Source organism: Mastomys coucha, unplaced genomic scaffold (assembly GCF_008632895.1).
Source record: "Mastomys coucha isolate ucsf_1 unplaced genomic scaffold, UCSF_Mcou_1 pScaffold11, whole genome shotgun sequence".
Taxonomy (NCBI): domain Eukaryota; kingdom Metazoa; phylum Chordata; class Mammalia; order Rodentia; family Muridae; genus Mastomys; species Mastomys coucha.
Window position 1 is genome coordinate 20,175,590 of NW_022196893.1, and position 10,105 is coordinate 20,185,694.

Sequence of the window (10,105 nt, forward strand, 5' to 3'; positions counted from 1 at the left end):
TCGAACTCAGAAATCCACCTGCCTCTGCCTTCCAAGTGCTGGGATTAAAGGTGTGCGCCACCATCGCCTGGCCACAGCCACAGTTTGTTTTCTTATATACCCAGGACTAACTGCTCAGGGCTGGCACTACTCACAGTGGACTGGGCCCTCCCATATCAATCAACAATTAAGAAAATGCCCTGCAGGTTTACCTAGAGGATGACCTTTTGGAGACATTGTCTCAATTGAGGTTCCATCTCTCAGGTGACTCTAGCTTGTGTCAAGGTGACACACTTTACCAGCACAATTGACCCTGGTCAACCTGACTCATAAACGCATTACCATGAAACCATAACCTTTTCTTTCTTGTTCAACCCCCAAGTCTCATATTGATATTAATACTACAATATAAATATTCCAAAAAAAATTTTTGAGACAGGGTTTCTCTGTGTAGCCCTGGTTGTCCTGGAACTCGCTCTGTAGACCAGGCTGGCCTTGAACTCAGAAATCTGCCTGCCTCTGCCTCCCAAGTGCTGGGATTAAAGGCGTGCGCCACCACTGCCAGGCCCGATTTATTATGTATACAGTGTTCTATCTGCATGTATACCTGCAGGCCAGAAGAGGGCACCAGATCTCATTATAGATAGTTGTGAGCCACCATGTGGTTGCTGGGAATTGAACTCAAAGACCTCTGGAAGAGCAGCCAGTGCTCTTAACCTCTGAGCCATCTCTCTACCCTGGGAGGACAACTTTAAAGACAGAGACTGTCTATGCAGTTCTAGAACAAAGACTCTCATCTCCCAGCAGTTGTTTCTATGCCTTTGCTTCTGCTGGGCGCCCTAAGCTAGCACATGTCCAATGGTGCCTGCACAGTGCACTGTTGTCCAGTTAGCAGCACTGCTGCTCTGTGCTTATATCACTGGCCTCTAGGACTCTGCCTGTCTTGGGAGAGATTTTTTTCACATGCCCTATACTTGGTCTTTCTATCATTTCTTCTCAGTATACTTGAAAGTTAATGATCTTTCTAATGTGAGCTCTTAAATGAGTGTCCCTACCTGTCAGGAGTCAGCCTTGTTTATTTATCAGGAGTGTTTGATTTTAGGTGATCATGTTCTTGAAGAAGAAGAACAAGTTCATCAGTCTGATACTGAAGCACATAGGCACCTCAGCTCTCATGGATCTGCTGCTGCGCCTGGTCAGCTGCGTGGAACCAGTTGGTCTCCGGCAGGAGGTCCTCCATGTGAGTGCCAGGGAGTGAGTGTGAATGTGTGGGAAGGTGTACCGGGCCAGGCTACCTGGGTGAGGAAGCATCAGGTGCCGAGTCTTGGGCTTTTCACCCAGTCCCTCAGCACCACTTGTTGATGGCTGTATTTTTATCCTGCTTCAGCCCATTTAGAACCAACGAGTGCAGGAGTTCCTTTTCCCCAACATATGGCCCCTTGCTTGCCTCAGAAACAAAAGTGCCCTTCCCTGCCCTTTCCCTCACCCAGGCCTTAGAGCCTGTGTGCTCCAACCTAGGTGCTGGGAGGAGAGTAGAGCTGCATAGGTCAGCAGGGTGTGGATAGGCTATGCTGCTAGGAAGGATTTTGTAGCAGTCCTGGGAAGAAGAACACGATGCCCAGCCTAGACGGTGAGTTTTGGCTTGCTGTGGGGGGCTTTGTTCGTTCCCCATTTTGAAGTAAGACAAAGTAAACAATTAGACCTTTGTCCATTTTCTCTCTCTGAGAAACAAGAGTCATTAAATGGCCATTCTCATTGGACATGGTGATTCAAGCCAGTAATCCTAACAATTGGGAGGCAGAGGTAGGATTGTGAGTTCCAGTCTATGAAAAGCTACGAAGTGAAACCTTGTTTCAAAAATAAATAAAAGATGTGATAATAGTTTTTGTTTTATTATAGTTTATGTTATGTCTTGTGATGCTTTAGGAACCCATTCTTTTCTAAGGAGAGACTAAAGGAAGTGGATCCAGGGGTGAGGGGAGGTGGGGAAGAGCTAGGGGAAACAGAAGAAGGGAAACTGTAATCAGGATATATTGTATTAAGAAAGAACAAGGCCAGCCTGGTCTACAGAGTGAGCTCCAGGAACCAGGGCTACGCAGAGAAACCCTGTCTCGAAAAGACCAGAAAAAAAAAAAAAAAAAAAAAAGAACATATTTTTGGTGAAAGGGGAAAGAAATAAAAGGTAAAATAAAGTGATAGTTGTTCTCACTCTTAGGCTCTTAACTTTCCTTATGGCGTTATAGAGGGAATGCAGCATGTACCTTAGCTTAATAAGTGTTTGTTGAAAGCTAATTTACTTACTTTTCTTTGTTGGTTTAAAGCACTGTATTAGTCAGAGGTTTCTAGAGTAACAACTTAGAGAATATGTATATATGGGATTTGGATTTATTAGAATGATTCACAGGCTGTCGTCCAGCTAATTGAACAATGGCTGCTTATAAATGGAAGGTCCAAGAGTTCAGTAGCAGTTAAGTCCACAAGGCTGGGGACTTCATCTGGTCTTCAGTATATACTGGGGTCCTGAAGAAGTAGGCTTTAATGGCAGTGAAGGGAATTGGCTTGCCTGCAAGGAGAGAAAAAGCAGGCAAAGCAGGAGAGCTTCCTTCTTCCATGTCCTTTATATAAGCTTCCAGCAAAAGGTGTGGATTAAAAGACTAAAGGTGGATCTTCCCACCTCAAAGATCCAGATTAGAAATAGATCTTCCCACTTCAAATTAAGTTAACAAAACAAAACAAAACAAAACAAAACCTCACAGGTGTGGCCTGTTTTTGGGATTACATGGACAACCAAGAATAATCACTACAAATACCATGACCTAGGCAATTTCTTTCCTTCTTTCTTTCTTTCTTCCTTTCTTTCTTTCTTTCCTTCTTTCTTTCTTTCTTTCTTTTTCTTTCCTTCTTTTCTTCTCTTCTTTTCTCTTCCCTTCTTCCTTTTCCTTTCCTTTCCTTTTCTTTTCTTTTTTTTTTTAAAGATTTATTTATTATTATAAATGAGTATACTGTAGCTGTCTTTAGACGCACCAGAAGAGGGAGTCAGATCTCATTATGGGTGGTTGTGAGCCACCATGTGGTTGCTGGGATCCAAACTCATGACCTTCGGAAGAGCAACAGTGCTCTTACCTGCTGAGCCATCTCACCAGCCCCCTTTTCTTTCCTTTTCTAATGTCTTTTTGAGACAGAGTTTCTCTGTGTGTAGTCCAGGCTGTCCTAGAACTTGCTCTGTAGATCATACAGGGATCTACCTATCTCTGTCTCCTAAGTGCTGGAATTAAAGGCATGTGGCACCATGCCTGACATGACCATGGCAATTTAAAAAACAAATTTAAATTTTAAATTGGGATTTGGGTTCTAGAGGGTTAGAGTCTGTGGTGATGGAACAAAGGCATGGTGGCAGAACCAGCTGAGAGCGCACATCTTGAACCCCAAGTAGGAGGCATGAGAGAGCATGCTGGGGATGGCAAGAGTATTTTGAAAGTTCAAACTCACTTCCAATAACACATCTCCTCCAAAGACCATACCTCCTAATCCTTTCCAAACAGTTCCACCAACTGGGGACCAAGTATTCAAACATAAAATCCTATGGAGGCTATTCTCATTGAAACCTCCATAGAAACTACCCAGCCTTTGCTTTTCACCTCTCACCCATGGTACTCACATTGTAAAGCATCCCTGCTGGGGCATCTCGTCTTTGCATGAGGAGTGTGAAGTGCAGAGTACAAGTGCACTAGTAGAGCCAGCCTGCCAGGTGTGCTGTGGCCCAACATCATCTCACTGAGTCTTCATTGCTTTGACCCTGAAAAGTGTCAGTATCAGCCATTACAATGTTCCTACAGGTACACCAGGGAGTTTGTGTTCCTCCAGCTCCTAGGAAGGCCCTGATGGTACAGGGCTGAGGTGTCCCATTTTCACACCCACCTAGCCTCTGAACTACATTCTGCTCATTCTGTACTCTAGGTTTCATAAGCCCTATGTCCTGAAAGCAGAGAGTGTGTGCACTATTAAGACAGGTAGAAAGTATCTTCAGCCATTCCCAAAGTGTATGGCGTCACTTTGGTTCTTTCTGGGATGTGCATCTCAGAGTCTATGTGGAGACCTGGGCACGGGGTCCCTGCTATAGCAAAGGGCTCTTTCCAGTCAGAGTCTATGTGGAGACCTGGGCACGGGGTCCCTGCGATAGCAAAGGGCTCTTTCCATTTGCTTAGATGAGCAGGTACTGAACTAACTTTCCCCCCTTTAGTGGCTTAATGAAGAGAAGATCATCCAGAGACTTGTGGAGTTGATCCATCCCCACCAGGATGAAGATGTGAGTGCGATGCTCACAGCCACCTCCTTACTTGGACAGCCCCATACTCCGGCTCTCGGAAACATGCTGCTGTGTGAAGGGGGCAAGTCATCCCTTCCCTTTGAAGAGGACCGTAGATCCTTTCTTTAACCAAATGCTAATGTCTGGGTAATCTTGTCTTTACTAACAACAAATGTAAGACAGGCATGCTGGTGCATATCTTTATTCCCAACCCTTGGGTAGCACAGGTCGGCAAATCTCTGTGAATTTAAGGCCAGTTTGGTCTACATAGTGAGTTCTGGAACCATTTTACATAGTTATGTAGTGAGACCTTGCTTCCAAAACAGTTAGAAATAAACAAAATAGAGTATATACGTGTATATATATGTGTGCATACATATTTCTACACACTTATATACACACATTATTTCATATATGTATATAATTAAATACTTGTAACATGGTTGCATTAGTTAACCATGGCTGAATGACAAATTACCCTGTAGCTGAGTTGTCAGTGACAAGTACCTTTTATCTCTATCAGTATCCGTTTCTCTGGTCAGGAATCTGGCCATGGTCTGTTGGCTCCTCTGCTCAGGGTCTCTCACAAGATTACAGTCATTTCAGGACTCAATTGAAAGAAGGTCCACATCCATAGTCACAAGTGGCTTAGCAGCATTCAACTCCTCAGAGGCTTTTAGTATAATTAACCCTCAGTTCTGTGCACAGTGGGCTTCTGAGTGGACAACAGGGCTCACACTAACCTAGCTAGCTTTGAGAAGTGAGCTGGACCTACCCCAGACTTCTATAAATTCAGCTCAGAAATGATGGCCCTCCCTCAACCTTTTTTTTGTTTGTTTGTTTTATTTTAAGATTTATTTAGGGCAGTGGTAGCATACGCCTTTAATCCTAGCACTTGGGAGGTAGAGGCAGGCGGATTTCTGAGTTTGAGGCTAGCCTGATCTATAGAGTGAGTTCCAGGACAGCAAGGGCTACACAGAGAAGCCCTGTCTCGAAAAAAAAAATTTATTTATTGTTATATGTAAGTACACTATAGCTGTCTTCAGACATACCAGAAGAGGGCATCAGATCTCATTACAGATGGTTGTGAGCCACCATGTGGTTGCTGGGATTTGAACTCAGGACCTCCGAAAGAGCAATCACTGCTCTTAACTCCTGAGTCATCTCTCCAGCCCCCATCCTTCAACCTTCTTAATGCTGCGACCCTTTAATATCCTTCATGTTGTGGTGACTCTCAACCATAAAATCACTTCACTGCTACTTCATAACTGTGAGTTTTGCTGCTGTTAGAAATTGTGATGTGCAGGCTCATGTCGTCTCAACCTACAGGTTGAGAACCAGTGCTCCAATGCATTCTGTTCATTAGACTAGGCCTGCATTCCAGGACATGGACTCACAGGGCATGAATACCAGGAGGGGTAATTAGGCTCCTTCTAGAAGCTTCCCTAGAAGCATGGAAGGCAATCATAAAAAGAAAATCTTACTCCCATTCAGTGTCTCCACTAGCCTCCATATCTAAGACCAATTTCTGACGCAGGTGAGGAGTGAGGCTTCTCAGACTCAAGCCAAGCAGTCAGCTCTCAGGAAACACCAGCCAGACACCCTGGAATTCAGTTCACTCCTGACACTTGCTGGGTAGTAGCAGACTGTTCAGATCGGAGAGGACTTAGTCCCCCAGACCATCCTAACTGACCAGCTAGACATTGGATTCTCTATACACTCTTTGTGGTTTAATATAATTTCTGATTTAATATAAAGGACATTATAAACGATACATATGAATATGAAGAGGTGTAATGTATGGAAAAATGGGTGTGGAGCTTCCCTGTCTTTTCCGGGTGTATTTTTCTGCAGGAATCTTCCTATGTTTGCTGTTGAGAAACTCCCTAAGCCTAGTCTTTCTGAGGTGGTTGGTTTGTGTGTTTGTGTGTTTGTGTGTTTGTGTGTTTGTGTGTTTGTGTGTTTGTGTGTTTGTGTGTTTGTTCTGAGACTTTATTGCACAGGACTATTCCTGATAGACTTTGGGGAGGAAAACCCAACAAGGCCTGTACCCATCCCAGGTCATGAACATGGAGCAGGAGCCCTCTGTGATGGAGGGCATTATTATAATCTACTGTCAGAGTAGACCATGAGCCAGGAACTGTGGACAAAGACCAAAAAACATATGTCGCCATATCATACGTAACACTAGTCCTGTCGCCATATCATACGTAACACTAGTCCTTCTGTTTTCAACCTTCCTATAGAAATCACTGCTGAGAGTTTGAGTTTTATTCTATGCATTCTAAATGTCTACACACATATACACTGTCATCAACAAACACTTGACAGGTGAATACTGACATCAGTACTTGACACGTGTCCAAAGACTTGGGTGCTGCCTGACCTCCTGTTTTGGCCTCTGACCTCCTGCTGAGCCCACTACACAGCTCAGAAAGGAATTGTTGGCATGTAGAGGACTTCCTATAGTAGTGTTCCAAAAGGTACAGCCTACCATGATATGAGTGTCACAGGGTGACTAGCCTGTCCCTGGGCCTGAAGGCAAGATTATGGCCACAGAGCCAACCTAGCTATCTTCATTTTCCCTGAAAGTCTTGCTTTTTTTTTTTTTTTTAATTTCAGTTTTTCTACTGTGTTTCTGTGATATTGTGAAGATCAAGCTGGTTCTTTCTTGATGACGCTCATCTCCACTCACACGTGTGCTTGGCAGGCACACGTCTGAGTTGGGTGTTGGTCAGCACTCATGTTTCCTTAGGAATGTTGAATTCTCAAGCTTTTTCCTTCAATAACTTACCCTGCTTTCCCAATCCCACAGGATTCATTGTAAATAACAGTAACCGTTGAATATTAAATTTAACATGTAAAATAACATGTTATTTTATATCTAAATTACATTTTAGAATATGAATCAAAGGTGTGAAATAGACACAAAATATACAACATACTTGGCTATTTGGGTCCCATTTTTAATTCCTGGGGATGTGTTTAGTATGTATTTAAAAAATTTAGCTGGATCCACATCTTGATGATAGGCAAAGCAGGCACACACTAGTTTCAAATGAACCACTTTAGGAATCTTTATAGAAAACTGGCTCAGGAAATACATTAGCTGGATTGACATGGCTGATGGGTGTCTTTTGCTGAGGGCAGCCTGTTTCTTTTGTCTTTTCAGAGGCAGTCAAATGCTTCTCAGGCACTCTGTGACATCATCAGGCTGGGCAGAGACCAGGGCAGTCAGCTGCAGGAGACTGTGGAGCCAGACCCACTCCTCATAGCATTGGAGTCGTGAGTGATAGTGGGCCATGATACGGTGGGCCTCACTCTGAATTATGGACATGTTTTGAACACAGGAGATGACACTGCCATCACTAATTCAGAATCGGATTAATTCCTCAGGTTCAAAGCCCAGAAGCCCTGGTGGTCCAGGGAGTTGGAACTAGTGGGCTTGTGTGTTATGCAAGCTTGGAGTGCCTGGCTTTGAACCTGAACAAAGCCAGAATGAAGGCTTCACCTGGCTCAGGGTGCTGTGGTGGCCTCTGGGGAAGACAGTGTCCTTGCATTATGTCTATGTGTCTGCTCTGTCAGATAGTGACCTCTGCGTGTGCCCAACAGGCAGGCCTGTGTGGAGCAGCTTCTGAAGAACATGTTTGATGGGGAGCAGACAGAGAGCTGCCTGGTCAGTGGGATGCAGGTGCTGCTTGCCTTGCTGGAGCCAAGGCGTGTTGGGTGAGCCTTCCCTTTGAAAAGCAGCACACACTGCTCTTATGCCAGAGGGCATGGGTATCTAGGAAGAGCCAGGACATGCTGTTTTTAATTTCTGGTTATACAAGCTATAATGTGGATAGATACCCTGGTTGCAAGGTCTCCTTTGTAGCTGTAGCTAGGTCCTCTTTGACCCTTACTAGCCGGCCTAGCTTCACCCTAGCCTGGTGGCACTCAGCTGCTGCCAGTTTGAAATATGCTTATAGATGAGTATGGAATACATGTGGTTTTCTCTATGCACTGCTTAACCAGTATGCACAGGGTATGAGTGTGTGTACATGTGTACCTCCCATCAGGAGGGCTTCTACTCCGGCATGTAGTTACCTGCTGTTTATATGTTTATCTCCCATGCTAGGAAGGGAAGCGTGCCAAGTGTTCAATAAGACACGCTGTTTCCTGGGATATCCTTCACTTCTTTGGTTTTTGTTGTTATTTTTGAGATAGGATTTTTCTGTGTAGCCCTGGCTGTCCTGAAAAACTCTATAGACCAGAATGGCCTCAAAAAGCATGTACCACCATGCCTGACTAAGATGTATTTATTACTATGTATGAATGTTTGCCTGTGTGTGAATGTATGTACACTATGTGGGTGCAGTGCCTGTGGAGGCCAGAAGAGGACAACAAATTCCCAGAACCTGAGTTACAGGTGGTTATGAGCAGCCTATCTATGATAGGGTGTTGTCAACCAAACCTAGAAAGTGCTCTTAACCACTAAGCCATTTCTCCAGCCCCTCACTGTCCTTCACCGATTTTTCATCCATCAGTTGCTATTTGAATGCCTAGCTTGGAGTCCTAAGATCAAAGACAACCACAATGTAACCCCCTTATACTCAATGTTCCTGTCTGTCCTAGAAGATAGTATAGGGACAAGTGACTCAGTGTGGAAAGTCTGGGGGGTCTGGAAGCTAGAGACCTATGGTCAGGGAGGTTTCCTCTGAGAGGCCCCATTTAGTCAAAAAATTCTTGACAAGAAGAAGATCCCAGTATGAGCAAAAGCATCGAGTCATTTTATGGGTAAGGAGCTGTGGGGCTTGAAGGTCACCACAGTGTTCTTAGGATTGCTGATGGAACCCAGTTGAATCAGGAACCAGAAAGTGCCAGTTCTAAGACAGGAGAGAGCAGGAGATAGGAGTTGGTATAGAAGGTTGAATCTGTTTGAGAATTCAAATGATCCAGGACCTTTTAGGACCCAAATTTAAATTCTGGAAAGTGAAGCTTTCTTTGGGGCTCATGCTGGCCCTGGGATCTCAGCGGGCTAGGTGTGGTCACAGCCACTTACAAAGGACGACCTGTGAGCCACAGATGAGAGACCAGGATGTGGGGAGTCAGAAGCAGAGCTTCTTTGCCCATGATCCCCATGGAAGGAGCCTCATGCCACAAAGGAGATAGTGGATGAGGATCTTGATATTGCTATGCAACGAGCCCCCTCGGACCTTGAAGCTCCGTCAGTAAATGAAGGTTCTCTGCAGCCAGTGAACCATTTCCAGGGTGTTTCTGACCTCTATCATGTGTTGGAAGTGATGCTCCAATTCTCCTTCAAGGCAATTGCCTTATGACCACATGTTGAGAAGAACGTCATTATCTTCTGGTACTGACCACATTGTGCTTAGGTTATATTTAAAATGATAAGAGATTGGGCAAATCATTTTCCAGAATACCCCAGTCATCAATATTAGTATATTGCCTAAAATTAAGTAGCCATTTCCTCTACTTATGCACCTAGAATTTTAATTTCTTTAACAAATCCAGGCCACTTAGGCCACCTTTGAAAGCCAAACTCAACACTAAATGTGTTGGAGAGAACAGTGTAAAATTTAGAAAACCAGAAATAGGACCAGGTATGACAGTCCATGCCTTTAATTGCACTAGTGAGGCAAGAGGTAGGGGGAGGGATCGAGGGAGAGAGAGACGGGGCTTAGCCTGGCCAAGGGCTATTAAGATCCCCTTTCAATTTTTTAAAGAGAGAAAAAGGCGCCAGGTGGTGGTGGCCCACGCCTTTAATCCCAGCACTTGGGAGGCAGAGGCAGGGGGATTTCTGAGTTCGAGGCCAGCCTGGTC

At 44.5% G+C, this 10,105-nt stretch overlaps 1 protein-coding gene across 13 annotated transcripts in view; it reads left to right on the forward strand.

Moving 5' to 3' along the window:
* Positions 1-10,105, forward strand: part of Ppp6r2 (protein phosphatase 6 regulatory subunit 2) — a 69,906-nt gene that overhangs the window by 41,511 nt on the left and 18,290 nt on the right. For 12 of the 13 annotated variants that reach the window (XM_031352735.1, XM_031352728.1, XM_031352762.1 and 9 more), the window contains 4 exons: positions 1,082-1,219; positions 4,220-4,285; positions 7,458-7,570; positions 7,898-8,011. In XM_031352735.1, coding sequence (XP_031208595.1) covers positions 1,082-1,219; positions 4,220-4,285; positions 7,458-7,570; positions 7,898-8,011 — 431 coding nt within the window. The remainder of the gene's footprint in view (positions 1-1,081; positions 1,220-4,219; positions 4,286-7,457; positions 7,571-7,897; positions 8,012-10,105) is intronic. The other variant, XM_031352777.1, reaches the window with a different exon arrangement.